The sequence below is a fragment of the Branchiostoma floridae genome, chromosome 6 (genome assembly GCF_000003815.2).
Source record: "Branchiostoma floridae strain S238N-H82 chromosome 6, Bfl_VNyyK, whole genome shotgun sequence".
NCBI lineage: Eukaryota > Metazoa > Chordata > Leptocardii > Amphioxiformes > Branchiostomatidae > Branchiostoma > Branchiostoma floridae.
The window spans coordinates 6,504,067-6,519,707 of NC_049984.1; the positions used below are offsets into that span (position 1 = coordinate 6,504,067).

Consider the following 15,641-nt stretch of genomic DNA (forward strand, 5'->3'; position numbering starts at 1 on the left):
ACTTACCAAAATATTCACGGGTGCTCAGAGATTGTAATGTATATGGTGGGACGAGAGCTATGGTGGACAAAGACTTGGCAAGCAATCCTGATTTCTATTTCATGCTTATATTTGCGTGAGAGACATTAATTTATATGTGAGAGACATTAATAGATAGAAGAAATAAAACAGTTCAAACAAGCTCTTCCATACAGAGCACTGGGTGCTTCTTTATTTGCGAAGAATAAACTGCTTCGACTCTAATCACAGAAATATAGCGGCAATTACAGCTGAACATGATTACAAACATTAGCGACATTTCCCGTAACAGGGCTAAATCATGTTGTTCGTTTGTTAGTCCACTATTTTGTACACAAAGACTTGGACCTGTTAGAAATTAGCCTTAACATGTGCAGAGAGTTGCCAAAAGACATAAAATTACAATACTGTTTCTGATTCTCTGGTATGGACTAAATAATGTTTTCAGTGGCGCCTTTGATTCTGACTGATTGAAATACGTAACTGTGCGAGAATCCCATCAACCATGATTGTGCATAAGATGTGCGAACAGTTCCTCATTGTATGCAGATGGTTCCTATTCTACAGAAAACGTCTACTCTGGTTAGGAGTAAGACTGCACCCAACACAGATTAGTCTCCAAGCAGATATGTCACTTGGGTTTGTTTTGTTGCCATTTCTTCTTTAAGGTAAGTCGAAGATAAAAAAAGGCAAAATTTTTAACTACTTGACAGACCTACAAAATCTGTAAATGTTGGCAAAAGCTTATATCTGCTTGGAAATTAAACCCATACCAGGTGAGCCTTTACCAGAGGTGGTTTGAAGTCGTTGGGACGACTACATTAAACTACAAGTATAAAGATGACAGCAAAAATCCTACAAGCACTGGTCACTTTAAGTAAGGAAACACACTTGAGATTCAGAATCATAAAAAGTAACATTTCCATGGAACAGTGCCAAAATGCAATATCAGCAGATATATTCAAACATTGTGCCATTGAATATTGGAATATGACTTTCCATGTTAGGGTGACCAGTGCCATACTCATATCATACTGACATAAACTCAGCACGTTTTAGCAAGGTTGTATTTCACGGTCATCTTCTAATCTCTTTGTCACATCATGGCAGTTCTTTTACAACAACCTGCTGGTATCAGTCTTGGGTAAACAAAGACATCCATACTGAGATCTGCACTTCACCAATGAGGGAAATATTGTGCACTATGAACTATGGGCAGTTTCAAATTGGCAAAAGGCTTCAACTGTTGTGGACCATTATATTTATGTTGTACTCAAGTGTTAACAAGGGCAGTGCAGATTTCATTAATATGCATACAAAAGGATGTCAATGATTGCGTAAGGTGTGACAAGAGCTTTACAAACGTGTTCCAGGCTTTCATACATGTACTGTTAGTGAACTTTAATACACACCTTTTCCTGTACATAACATTAAATATATAGATATTTCCCCTTGCTGTACAAGAACTCTGCTCATGGCCTGTGTGGCCACACCTCTACAGGAACATTGCAACAGTCCCTCCTCCTTCAGGTTTGATCCTTACAATCTGATCACTAGCATGTATCTCACTCTACGTACTTGTACATGTACTTCTCTTAGTTTGTCCGACAGGAAGAGAGCTAGGAGAGCACACACGTCATGTTAAAGCCTTCTGGCTGACTACTGATGGCAAGATTTGGGAATCAAGGAACAAGACTTTGGCAGAGAAACTGCTTATTCAAAACATAGACATGATGTACATGTTGGTACTAAAATGCATCAATAACTCTACAGAGCGCTTTCACTGCTTTCAGACTTGCATTCTATACAATGTGGGCGGAGCGAAGATAAAATGAAGAAATTCCAAAGTTGGGCTGTCCTTACTTTAAGGCACATTTCTTACTCCTTAATATTAACAAAGCATGCATGTCATGAGACCCTCCTCGTGTATACATCCTACACATGGCTCACAGAATACAAAAATGATAAAATAGAATTAAATAAAGGGAGATTTACATATCATATCTACACGTTGGTAACCGGGCGTAACAACTACGACCTGATTGTCGGGACTATTCACATATGTACAGCTGTGTCGTTGCCATGATAACATTGATCCAGGATGAGTTTTGGGCTGTTATTGCTGTGAACACTTTTAGTACATGGCTAGCTTGGTTTGGCTGGAAACCTTGTTAGGATTGAAGTGAATGGACAGGAAGGTTAGAACAAGTTGAGTCCACTTTCCTTCTGTGGCTTATTTGTTGACGAAGATGTTTGGCAGTCATCGAAACGTCAGCAGGTAAGATTAAGTAGTTGTGCAAAAGAAATATCCTATATCCTGTTGTTGATTGGTTGTTTGTTTGTTTGTTTGTTTGAGTTGCTTATTGGGTTACGATGCAAAGTCTGTGCACATTGCTGAATGCAGCTGCGAGCTTCTCCGTTCCACAGAGTCCTGAACTCCGCAGCAGAGTTCCAACAAACACCAGCCTTGCTCCTGGCAAGTCCACACTTTAAAGCCGCCACACTTTAAGTAAGTAAGTCTCCTTGCCCACTCCTCGAGTCTCAGAATCACGCAGGATTTCCGTATCGGTCTTCACAGTTCCGAATTCTCTCAACCCCAGCTCGCATCTGGAGGAGCAGGTATGGAGCAGGGTTACTACGGTAATCGTTGCCGTGACTACAAGCGCTGAAGCGACAACAAACGAGGGCCCACTCCAGTGTTAGACGTCTACTTGCCGTTAGCGCTACGAAGAAGCGTCTTTGACACGTCAGCTACTACATCACTCCTATAGTCATACCTGTGGAGATAGTGAAGAAATGGGACTGGTTAGTACGTAACAACATGCCATGATACACTGTACATCATACGTATTCCACATAGCTACATGTGTTCACAATGTTAATCAACAAACAGCAGTACAGAATAAAACTGACATCAGTCACCTCACAGGTACATTAGATCTGAACTATTTCGTGACTAGAATTCAGTAGATATTTTCTTCGTCAGTTTTAGAGGCGATTGTCGCTATAACTAAATGTTATCAAGTTGGCACAAGTTCTCTGATGTTATTTTTCGTTAAGCTGGTTTTAAAATCACATTGAGAAACAAGAGCATTATTATGGTAAAGATTTTGTTAGTTTGTTTTCTTTACATTCCGGTCCCAGCTGCAATGCAACATCACCTCCTACCATGGAAACACTTCCAAATTTGGGCTGGAGCTTCACAGCATATCCGAAATTTAACATTAGGGGGTACAGGGACATGATCCAATATCCAAACTTGAAAAATCCTGACAGTTCCAGACACCACAAGAAAACATTTAACTGTTACTTTCTCTCCCACTGAAATTCAGATTCTCTTCTTGCTGTTTTATAAGACAAAACTAAACCTGTGACAGTTTGAATGGAGGGGGAAGGGGCGTTGAAAGTTACAAGTCAAATGCAAATGCTTCCCTACAACTTCTCCCCATCTGACTATCTCACAACCATTCCAACAGTCAAGGCATATTCCATCGCGGAAAGAGGGGGGCATGCATTTAGGGGTGGTTAGGGAACATACAACAACCAGACAAACAACAAAAAAACTGAGACAACGTGTTGTGCGACTCACCCCAAGTAAAATGGCGGACACCAAACCGTTACTTTCTTTGAATCCCAAAGAAGGATTTGGCCTGAGGGGGTTAGGGAGAATTGAATTCCTGGTCAGTGGCATGCGTTATTAGAGTGTGCAATGACACAAAGACAGAACTTCGAACGGGACGTTCCAAAAGAGAATATGGAATGGGGGAGCTGTGAAGTAGATGTTAGACCCACATTCCCTCCAAGAAAAGTGGTAGCTTCCTACATATAAACAGAACAAGTGAAGATCTAAAGGGGGTGTTTCCTTGGTAGTGGGTTATGTGTGACACTGCAGTGGGTGGAACCATGCTAGAGGCAGAGCTCTAACTAGATACACAGGACGGAATGGATGGATGGTGATGTTGGTTACTCGAGTTATAACAGTAAACAGACAGAAAACAGGACAACAAATATCAAAAGTCACATACAAAATAACAAGCTTATTTACAGCTATTACATGATAGCAAGTACCGTAAGTGTGCTGTGCAAAATAGCTGAAGACCAGCACTAGCTGTAAGAAAATTCTGTGTAATGCAACAGAATTTCTTCTATAACACATTTGCTATTTTTACTTTTCTCACCATGAAAAAATTTCTTTCATTATAGTACTTACACTGTCTAGTATTCACTCTAAATGTCGTCCTTAAGCCTTTTCAATACCATGTTGTTACTCTACAATTGCATGGAATACAACCTTGAGTTCAATGTCAAACTACTTACAGCTGTGACAAAATGGCTGCTGGTTTTCTTCTGTGTGCGTGGGGAGGGGGGCGAGGTCACGAACGGCGCGTCGGTCGGTGCTGGGGTCGTCAGTGAAGAGGGAGACAAGGCATTGGTGGAAGGAACAGAGTCACTGGAGGTCTCGACAGAGGACCGGCTCGGAGTCCGGCCGTCCGAGTTATACACACTCATGCTGCCGTCGGTGGACGAACTGCCCGTGCTGTCTGGCCCTGCATGCAGCAAAACGTGCAGCACAGCATTAGTCAAAACAGCCAATCAGTGCAACACAATTATATGTCAGTACAAGTCAACAGCCAATCAGCATCTTTGTACAAAAACATTCCAGATAATCACACAGCCAATCAGTGCTTCAGCTCAAACACATTATGAATAATGAAGCAGCACAAATCAAATTCAGTGATCATTCACGGATCAGTACAAAAAATGCAGGTCACATTTTCTGAATACCAAGGAGCAGCATTTCCTTTACACTGTGGTGCATCAGTTTCTGTATTCTGTAAAGACTATGTCTCATGGAGAATCAGTCTTTGTTCTGAACATGAAACTTTCAAAACACAACATGCCCAACTCATTCAATCTTTCTATAAAAAAACACATTCACAAGGCCAAGCCCAAATGCATGGCACAACTTCCACAATCTGGAAAACCAGGTGAAGTCATGAAATCCATGCAAACCTCTTAGCTAACAGGATGATGCCCAATCATCCGTGCAATTCAAATTAACAAATTATTCGTAAATTCTCATGGGCGGGAACATTTCCTACAGGTAGGTCTGTTGCACAAAATACTGAGCCCATCCCAGACGTGATCTCCAGGCAGATCTACCAGTGGCATAAGATAGTATCAAAGCTGACCAAGGAGTACAGCTGGCCAAAGGGAGTCATCAGCCACTTTGGTAGCTAAGCACACTCCAAGGCAAGCTTCACTCCTCTGCCAGCTTTTGATACTATCTTATGCTACCGTAGGATCTGCTTGAAGATTATCCCAGACGTACTAAGAGAAAACCTACTCATGGACGTCCGGATGTTGAGCTCCTCCTCATCCGCCTCTATCAGCGAGGACGGGATGTCGAAGTTGGCGAGCGCGAGGCCGCCCAGGATGGAGGATGTCTGTGTGCTGGAGGAGGAGCTGCTGGAGGTGGAGATGAGGGAGTGAGGTCTCTTCAGCGACGGGGAGTGCTCGAAGGACGGGACCGCGATGGAGTTCCTCGTTCTCGCTCCTGAGGTGGAACAAGAAGGGAATTATTAGGATGTAACAACTTGTGCAGACCTTCATGCATCTAGAATTTGTACTGAACAAACAACAGTCTTTCTTTGGAACAAGGGAATTATTAGGATGAGAAAAAACTTTTGTAGACCTTGATGCATCCAGAATGTGTGCTGAACAATTTTAGACTAACTGAAGCTATGTGTATGCTTTCTATTTGTAGTTGGGACACTGATATTTGATGCAACATTGCAGTCAAGGTGCAAGCAATTTCAACTTTTTATATGTGCATTAAAACTTGTACTCAAAACACTCGCTGCATTCCATTCAAAGCTTTTTTCTTCAATTAGGACAAATTATCAGCATTCGATTTGCTGTTTAATGGTGTAGCAGGATATCTTAGAGGCCATGGTCGAACAAGAACACAAACTGAAAATGGAGCAAGGCATGGTTCATGCAAACTCTGTGTGCATCGACAGAACAAACTTTCCCCATAACTTCCACAGAAACGTGGTGAGAATTTGCAGAATCAAACCATCAAGTGTCAGGCAGTCTTTTCATGTGTCAGTAACAACAGTAAGCAGGGCTCGAAATACTGGGTGCATGTGCACCCAGGTGCACCCAAAATTGGAACTGTGCACCCATTTTTTTTCAGTGGGTGCACAGGGTGCACCCAAATATTTTCTTAGGTTTATGTATGTATCTAAGTGTTAGAAAGATAATAAAAATGTCTGTCATGTTACTTGTTTAAGAATTTGATAGCTTGTAACTATGTTTTGTTATTAGTTTTTTTTTGACATTCTACTTAAATTTAAGTGGTGCACCCAAAAATGTTTTGGTGCACCCAATTTTTTTAGCTGGGCGCACCAGTGCACCTATTCCCAAAAATGAATTTCGAGCCCTGGTAAGGAAAGGTGAGTTGGATCCAGACTGGACAGGTGTGTAAGCCTTACGTGCTTTCTCTAGCACTTTCTCTAGAGCATTTTGCGGAACTGATTTGGATCGTTTACTTCGAGACGGGGTGGCCAAGCCAGTGCGACAGACTACTGGTGTCGGGTAACTCTCCCAGTCCTCTGTAACAAAGGATCGTGGGATAGAACAGAGGAGGTGAGAAGAAAAGAGATGAAACAATACAAAAAGTAATGTAAGAGAGCCACCTATAGTATGGTAATGGTACTACAAGAAGACAATGTAGAAAGTAATGAAAGAGCCACCTATTGTATGGTAATGGTACTGCAGGAAGACAGTAAAGAAAGATTAAAAGTGCGACCTATTGCAAGTTAGTGCTGAAGCAAGCCCAATGTATTACTTTTCAAAGCGCAGATCCCACAAAAGTTTACAGGAAGATAACTGATTGTATTGAATGGAATATTGTTTGGGGATCATAATTTACAATGTTGAAGGCTTATTGTAAATGATTGAATTAATAACTTGTGCCACTTGGGAAATCCATGGACATGTAAGTGATGCTAGACAGAAAAAGGAACATTGAGATGGAACTATGAATGTGCAGTGTTAAAAATTATGAGAACGCTGGAAGGGTTCCTCCTACACCTCTGCTTGAGGAACCCTTGAAAGCTTGTATGTGATGGTAGGCGAAATGGTTGAAATTCAATATTCTGATTCAACACAAGAGGACTGTACCTAACCAAATATCCTACCAATGCTTCAGTGATTCCTGGTAAATTACAGTTTTCTTGAGTTGGATCAGAAGTTAAAACTACTGGATGGAGTAAGCCTGGCCTGGGTGCCATCCAGGGAGTGCAGGAGCCCCGGCACAGTAACCAGGATGGCACCCAGGCTGAGACAGAGTAAGCGGAGTGGAGTGAGTCTCACCTCTGCCCCGCATGACGTAGTCGATGGAGCGGGCGCTGATCTGGTTCCCGCTGGGTTTGATGTCCAGGTGAGGCTTGCTGCCGATCCCCATGGAGGCCAGCTCTATCTGCTTCAGCTCTGTTGGTGCACGCACGGACGGACGGGAACGAAGGAAGGGAAGAAGGGGGGTGAGAGGAGAGCACAAACAAGAGTGGACCACCTTAGGTTCTGGGGTAGTGTCTTCTTTTTTTATCATTTCTGGCAAAAGGTATTCGGTGAAAATTTAACAAAATATGACAACTAAGTGCTCAATCACCATTAGAAGTGAAAAGGGTGCAATGACAAGTGAAACTTTTAATGGTGTAAAATGCAGATGTGGTTTAAAATCACCACAAGTGAAGCAAATGTTCAAATGTTCAAAACCCAGGAGGTCCTGATGAACAAACTAAAGACTAAAGACTAGCTACAGTGGAGTATACTGCTAAAAGAAATATTAAGGTAAATGAGGTAAGATTCACAACATATCCAAGAACAAAACTTAAGGTCCTAACACTGAGCAAACCTACCTTTACTTCTGCAGGCCTGTTTCCATAGCAACTTGGTGATCTCGTCGACCCACGCGTCCTTAACGGTCTGGTTGGGCGCCTGCAGGATGTACGTTTCGCCCGGTTTTCTGCGCCGGAACCAGATCTCGAACTTGAATCCGCTCTCGCCGATGGTCTCCGTGAGCCCGACCTCTGTGCTCTGTAAAACACGGTTGAACGGATTGGTCAACCCAATCTCCGTAGTCTGGAAGGTACAAAAGGGGGAAGAGTTCAGGGACCGAGCAGTATTCAGGCAGGGAGGGTCTGGTTTGCCCCCTCATAGCCATGAATAATGTACGATCCATTGGTAAGACGGAACAGTGCAGAATACACCATAGCAAAGACAAGGAATGTTCGAATAGCAAACTAGAGCAAACAGATGCTTGCAGACTACTGGCAGGTCAGCTGGTGCAGTACTAGTACAAAGTGCTAGGAGGCATGGTTGAGCTGTGACAAGCAGGATAAAGTAGTGTGCAGAAGTTGCTGTCATGAGACCAATGGTCTTGCCATGCAAGACAGCAGATAAGAAACAGACACTGGGGAGCTGGATTGCAGTCTTACCTTAAAGCTGTTCTTGTACAGGTAGACGTCATGACCCCCACTGGTTCTCTTAGTCTTGCTGAACAGGATCAGGTCCTCGAACAAGAAGACATGACGGAAGAACTTCTTCCTCCCCTGCCAGACAAGGAACTCATCCTGAGGAAAAACAACAAATTGTTTAATACATGTTCAAGTCTCTTCTTGCTGACAGATGCTAAAACTAATACTAAGTGGTTGCATAGAAGCATTTCTAACTTGTCAATTTACATTGGATAGACACTGGGATTTTGTTCCAAAATCTTACTATAGAAGCACTTTTAATATTGATTTTGTATATGTGCATCCATTGATGCAGATGTCAGAAATGCAATGATTGTTTTCTACATTTTGTAGGACGATTTGTCTGTTTTTAACACAAACACCATTCCACCATGTCAGATATGTTGGTAAAATGGCACAGTGTGACAGACAAGATCGTTATCTGGGTCAGTGTTTAGTGGTAAACAGAGGCACTGTCTCCGATGCGAGTTTTGTCAACAGATCATACCCGAAAAGAGGACAGTTACTTTTGAAGAAGCCGCAGCAATTGAGAAAACCAATTTGGGGAAAAAGACAATGAAAACCTGAAAGACTGAAAGTTCACCCAAATCTATCAGACAGTAGTGGAGGTATTGATTTAGCCTTAGGGGGCGAAGGAGGCAATGCATACTTGAACTTTGCACTGCTTAACTAAGGCAAGCACTAGGGGGCACATTAAGAAACCACCACAAAGTCATAGCTAACTCTACAGGGGCAGGGACGGAAGGAAGAGCAGGGTGAAAACAGGAAGCCAAGAAACCACACAAAAGAGACCACCCCAAAGACAGGAAGAGGATGTGGTGTCCTACCTCTAATAAAGCGCTCAGATAACCAGATATATGATCAATACACTGATTAGGACTGACCTTGATGTTAGGCTTTCATCTAAAGGACTTTACCACTTTAAAGCAAGGTGCAATATACTTGAGCTTGTAAAAATGTGGGTTGGGCCCAATTGATAATTTGTACCTAAGCAAAATACAAATGTATGTCAACACCATATGAAGAGTGTGGTTGGGCTCATTAAACTGGGGGCCTGTTTAACAATTAAAATGGGGTGTTCCTGAGTTAGCCAAAATCTTAACTAAAACAGATGTTACACCTGCAGAACAGTGAGAAGTACTGTCACTTGAATTATTTTTCGTCTTCTAAAGCATCACCTAGAGACAGGTCAGTGTCAAAGTAAACCTCCTGAAGATCACACAGGTGTACCCAGGTATTCACTTGTCTGAATAGCAGGTTAGTGTAAGCACCAAGAAGATCACATGTTTCCATGTATTCACCTGTCTGAGCAGTTTCCCCTGTTCGTTGATGTTGACATCACAGTCTCGCAGGGAGTCCATGGCCAGCAGGTTGTTCCCGTGTCTCAGCTGGAACTTCACCAGGTCCTCAGCAGCCTGCAGGAGGGAAGCAAAGACATTTTAGGACCAAAGCTTTCTTCAAGGAGAAAACCAAGGCGTCTTTATTTTCAAGGATTAAATTTTTGAATGAACACTTGAGTCTGAGTTGAGTAATTGAAATCAAGACTCTGGATTTCAGTCAAAGGGAACTAAGGTGGCTTACTGTGCAGTCATAATTAGTAACTTATCTTAATGATCAATTATGATATTTGGCATCTTGCATTGCAGGAAATCTGATTATGGGACTCATATTTGTAGGAAAGGGGTGGGGGGGCAAACCTTCTTGAACAAATAAGTGTTCCCACACACGCAGACAAACAAAGACACACGCAGACAAACAAACAAACACACACAGAGACAGACAAACATACACACACATACACACATACACAAACATACACACACATACACACATACACAAACATACACACACTGACAGCACACTGACCCTGAGGTCTGCCAGTTCCTGCTCCTCAGCCTGCACCTGCGGACACTCTGCCAGCAGCTCCTTCAGCAGCAGGGCGTACTTCCCCATGCGCTGCACAGGCTTCAGCAGGTAGCTGGCCAGGTCCATCTTATCTCCTGTCTCTCGCTGCTTCCTCTGCAAGGACAAACACATCTTCTGTAAGATACTGGCTTGTACAACATCAAGCTGGCCAGTTGTTAGTGGAAAGATACTGGCTTGTACAAGATCTAGCCAGCAGTTTTTGATAGTTTCAAATACTTCAATTCACAAGCAGCTTGGCTCTGAAAAAAGTCACAACATTTTTAGTTAAATAGTATAGACCAAATATCCATCAAACCCATAAAACATTGCCTTCTGCGCCATGGGCAAGGACAAAAATCCCTATTTTACTGCAAAAGATAACTAGACCACAGAGAGAGTAAAAGAAAAAGTCTTCTTTGATTATACAGCCAGCAGATCGAGTCCTTACCCTGAAGAAGGCGCTGCCGTGGTCGGCCATGAGCGCGTCAGACTTGGGCTTGTTCTTGCTGTACAGCGCGTACAGGTAGAACTCCTTCTCGTGCTTCATGAGACACCTGGCCAGCTTGAGCGGGTTCTCCTTGATGGACTCCAGCTCGGACAGGAAGTAGATGGAGTGAAAGTCGTAGATCTTCTCCAGGTTGCCGAAGATGACGCCCCGCTTCCCCCGCAGCTCCTGCGGGATGTCGTCCCGGTCCATCTCAGGAATGTAGTGCTGGGGGTAAAAAAATCCAAATGGATGACAATCATTAATACTGCCGTCCCTTTACTAGCTAGCATAAAATGTTATCTGCATTTGAAAGAAGAGAATAAAAAAATTTGCTGTCCCAGTCCATCTCAGGAATGTAGTGCTGGGGGTAAAAAAATCCATATGAATGACAATTATCAATACTACCGTCCCTTTGATAGCTAGCATAAAACATTATCTGTGTCTGAAACAAGAAAATAAAAAAATTTGCAGTCTCCTTTTGATGTTTTCATACCACATATCATCTGGAGCCATTAGAAAATCGGAGGAAAAAGACATCAGTATTTCATTGCTATTTTGAGTGTATGCTCTTATAACAGTCAGCCATAGAGATGTTAAGTTGTACACATGTAAGACATTAGTGAAAACTATTCCTAAGTTTCTCAAACTTAATTTTGCAACACACTGTGTCACCAGTCAGTATGAAGTATTGCTGAAGTGACTGAAGTGTAGTACGATGTTTACTTTCCAATACAAGGCCAGGAAAACACAGGAGACTTCGAACACAAGACTTCTTGAAGTGCCTTGTTTTTCCCTTATCCACTCTTCACCTGATGACTTACATAACACAAGTGACTACCAACAGGTTGCACCAACCTACGTAACTAAGAAAACACCTGGAGTGGGGGATGGCCACTTCAACTGGAAATTGGGCTTCAATTGCTCTTATGTAAGTCATCTCAATTGGTACTTATTTAAGTTATACACAGGTGTTCAAGCGATGGTGCAAAGTCAGCAAAAAAACATGTAACCGTTCACCGGTCATTCAAAATTGAAGTGTGGAATCTTTATAACATTGGACCATTGACATCTGCAACATAACCAGCATTAAAAGCTAAGGCCTACAAGAATTCTACTACCAGTAGTTTTAGGGAAAGAGGAAATGATCAACTCCCTCAATGTGCAGATTTGGACTGACAATGGCGTTGGACTGATTTAGTTGTTTTATTCTAGTGCATAATTCATTTACCAAACATAGAAGCAGCCTGGTCTTCAACCCACATGTCAAACAGTTTCAGCAGACAGCCAGACACCAGCCTTCTGGGCAAACTGTCTTAAAGAAGCCCTTCCATTCAAGACGTCTAATCTGCGTCTGCTCTGTCACTGACCCTTGAGGGGCCAGAACACTTCTTTTCTTAAGTTCTGCTTTGAAGATTTTCCCAAGGTTAGGAGGTCAAAGCAGCCATTTTCTTTCCACACTACTCAGGGTATAGGAGAAGAAAAAGGCCATTGTGCAGTTAACAACCTATCTGTACATCAAAGGATATAGATTAAGCCATCACACTTGGCCAGATCACTTTCATGACAATCCACTCACTTTGTACACTGAACAGAACACAGTCACTACTTCAGCAGATCTTCTGGTTTTGATATCTTGACTTCTGGACATTTTATATTTGTCACTTTTTGAGCGGTAGACAGTTCTTAGGACGGAATGTAAGTCTTTAGGGTTGGGTCCCCTAGTACAAAAAATGTAGCTTTTATGGACCTGCAGGGGCTGATTTTGTTACATCAATATGAGAGTTTGCATTGGATGTGCTCTGATTATCAGGTCTGCATGTACATAAAATAAGCTTTAGCATTGGACATTCTTGGAATTTTGGAAGATGCTTGAATATTTGACAACTTCACTGATATATACAAGTACCTCTACATTATTACAAGCATTATGAACTGATCATATTCTCAATGAGAAGACTAACATTACCAGCTTCAATCATTTCAAATTATCACGTTTTAAAACAGCCAATTGTTGGCTCAGGTGCCACTTGACCGGCCACAGAAAACACAAGAACACCTTCTTATGTCGTCATACGTCACAATCCCTGCCTTTTATTACTAGAGTCAATAGGTTTGTCATGTCAAGTGCCTGTTCTATTGCCTAATATACATGTACAGAGGGCAGGGTCTGAACAGGTGGGTATTGGCTTGTGTTGTTTTTACTGTACACAGATAGATCCTTCACCTTTTTCTGGTGTCAGACAGACTGGACAGTCCTTACTTTTTTTTTCTGCCACACTCATTGGACAGCTTGTAGACTGTACAGACAGCATGTCAAGACACCTCACCTTTCTCTTGACCTCCTATTGTGGGTCAAGGCAGCATACAGGAAAACCTGTCTGTAGTGACCATCTCTACATTAGGATCACCTGACTAAATAGCTTACGGGGTCCACCAAAATGTATGTAACCACAGAGTCCAAGTGGTCTTCATGCAGAGGTACAGTGTAGGTTTGCCAGTGTAATATGTACATAAATGGCCAGGTGGTCCTTTTGCAAGGGTGATTGTCAGTGCAGGTTTGACTGTAATCACTATATATGTTATCTGGGTAATTCAATTTCTTAAGTTGATACACATAACTACAAGTGTCTTCTACCAGCTAAGAAGCAAAAATGCTAGTCAGCAGTCTTACCTCAATGATGTACTGTAAAGAAGCCACGTAGTCTCTCTCTGTCTGTAGGAACTCATCCATGATCAGGTCCAGCTTACTGCAGACACAAACAACATGCAACAAACCAGTTAGAGGAATGTGTTGTGTCACAAATACTTGTTATTAGCACAGGTAAGATTCCCACAGTCAGTGTCTTACTTTGGCCATTGTTAGGTCCAACTTAAAACTAACGACAACAGTCGTTTGACTACATGTGACGACACACAAACTATGGTCCGGTGAAGCTGAAAATGTCTGGTGCTAAAATGAAATGAAACCTAAATTTCTCACATGTAAAGATGACTTAAAACATACACATCAATCTTTTATGAGAAAAATGCCATATTCCATTCAAAGTATAGGCACAAGATAATGAAATAAAAATTCGAATTTTAAACTTTTGGGTTGTTTAACTACTAAACATGTTCATTTTCCCGTTTAGTCTGGGTGAAGGTATGTGGTGTTCAGGTATGACATGGCAAGTACCCAGCACCTAAATGTCAAGCAACACTTTTAAGAAGTTTGTCGACAAATGCTTCAATGTGTTTTGTCAACGGATTTGCGTCTTCGTGAAAATGTGTCTCACAACCTCAAGTTCATGTAGTGTAACATCTGTGATGTGTACAGAACGAAACTCACCTTGTTTTCTTGACCTCTGGCACAACCTGATCACCATCTCCCTCCAATCTTGGCACACTGGAAGACTTCTTCAGATGAGTATTTGTCTGAGGCAACAGGAGACTCTCCTCCCCGGAGTTAAAGGAAGCCAGCGTCTCCTGACTGTCCTCTCCTTGCAACAAAGTGTCCTGCGACCTTGAAACAGCCAGATCGTCCTTGGTGATGGGGGTGGTGGGCGACCGCCCCTTCCTGGAGTAGTCCAGTCCGGGAATTTTGAATCTGGAGAGCTCGAACGCCGTGCTATGTCTCTTCATGAGACGTTTGACCGGGTGTTCCTTGGGTCGCGCCCCTCCTACCGGCGTACTCGTGGTGCCCGATGGCGTGGGCTCGCTCTTCACGGACTGGGAATCGGGACTTGCAACATTAGAAATGGGAGAAACCGGGCAGCTGCCTGATATCACAGAGGCTTCCAAACTCTCTCCCTCCACGAAACCTTCGTCAGTTCTTTCACTGCTGCTGGTGTCTCTACTGTCGGTGCTCCCTGCACTGTTCATCTTTGCTACGACTCTCTTAATGTCCCTAACTTCTGACGTCTTCACCGCACACTTTGTGCTACTCTCCTCCTCTATAAGCTCCTGCTTTGGTTGTGTGTCTACAGTTCTAGGCACCACAAGCCTGGTCTCCTCTCCGCTTGCTACAGTTCTCCTGCGCGGTTTGTCGGTTTTACTCCCCTCCAAGTTCTGCTTGGCTTTCCTCAGCGCTGCCTGCTTGCGCTCTACCAGCTGCTCCGTCTCCCGACACTTAGTCCTGGCAAACTTGCACTGCTCCATGCACTTCTGGTTGTCCAGTTTGTTTGCGAGTGCCGCCATGCGGTCGAACTTGTCGGACGGAATGGGCGGGTGGTCGCGCAGGTACGTGTCCAGGTCGTGCATGAGGTTGTCGCAGCCCCGCAGAGAGTGGCACTCCTCCATGTTCATCAGCGCCACGAACTTCATTCCCTCCAGCGCCCACTCGTAGGCCTGCAGAAACACAGAAGATACAAAATGTCAAGACATTGTTTCACAATTCTCACGCTTGGTAAGAGCATCTCCCAAAACTGCAAGAGAACATACAAACTGTCTCAAGACTTCCTGTTAGAAAGAGTAAAAGGTAGCAAAAGCATTTAGAAACTTGCTCACAACTGCATTCATATATAGGTCTATGATTAAACATGAACTCAATGGCAGAGGAACCAAAATGTCACTTATAAAATGCTCTAACCTTACCAAGACCGCTGTCAGACAGAAATAAGGGGAACAGTTTCTGAAAGGGCAAACTTGCCTAACATGGCAACGTGTCCACACAGAGCTTGTTTTTACCCGTTCTGACCAGTTTGTTGCTA

General features: G+C 42.9%; 1 protein-coding gene across 5 annotated transcripts in view; it reads right to left on the bottom strand.

Moving 5' to 3' along the window:
- Window positions 1-182: 182 nt before the first annotated feature.
- The window catches only part of LOC118418693 (puratrophin-1-like), a 125,666-nt gene continuing 110,207 nt past the window's right edge, over window positions 183-15,641 (bottom strand). For 4 of the 5 annotated variants that reach the window (XM_035824742.1, XM_035824741.1, XM_035824743.1 and 1 more), the window contains 13 exons: window positions 14,282-15,279; window positions 13,625-13,700; window positions 10,915-11,178; window positions 10,428-10,580; window positions 9,863-9,976; window positions 8,523-8,657; window positions 7,944-8,166; window positions 7,399-7,515; window positions 6,516-6,635; window positions 5,366-5,575; window positions 4,336-4,565; window positions 3,608-3,668; window positions 183-2,795 (listed from right to left, as the gene is read on the bottom strand). In XM_035824742.1, coding sequence (XP_035680635.1) covers window positions 3,636-3,668; window positions 4,336-4,565; window positions 5,366-5,575; window positions 6,516-6,635; window positions 7,399-7,515; window positions 7,944-8,166; window positions 8,523-8,657; window positions 9,863-9,976; window positions 10,428-10,580; window positions 10,915-11,178; window positions 13,625-13,700; window positions 14,282-15,279 — 2,673 coding nt within the window. In that variant the 3' untranslated portion in view covers window positions 183-2,795; window positions 3,608-3,635. The remainder of the gene's footprint in view (window positions 2,796-3,607; window positions 3,669-4,335; window positions 4,566-5,365; window positions 5,576-6,515; window positions 6,636-7,398; window positions 7,516-7,943; window positions 8,167-8,522; window positions 8,658-9,862; window positions 9,977-10,427; window positions 10,581-10,914; window positions 11,179-13,624; window positions 13,701-14,281; window positions 15,280-15,641) is intronic. The other variant, XM_035824740.1, reaches the window with a different exon arrangement.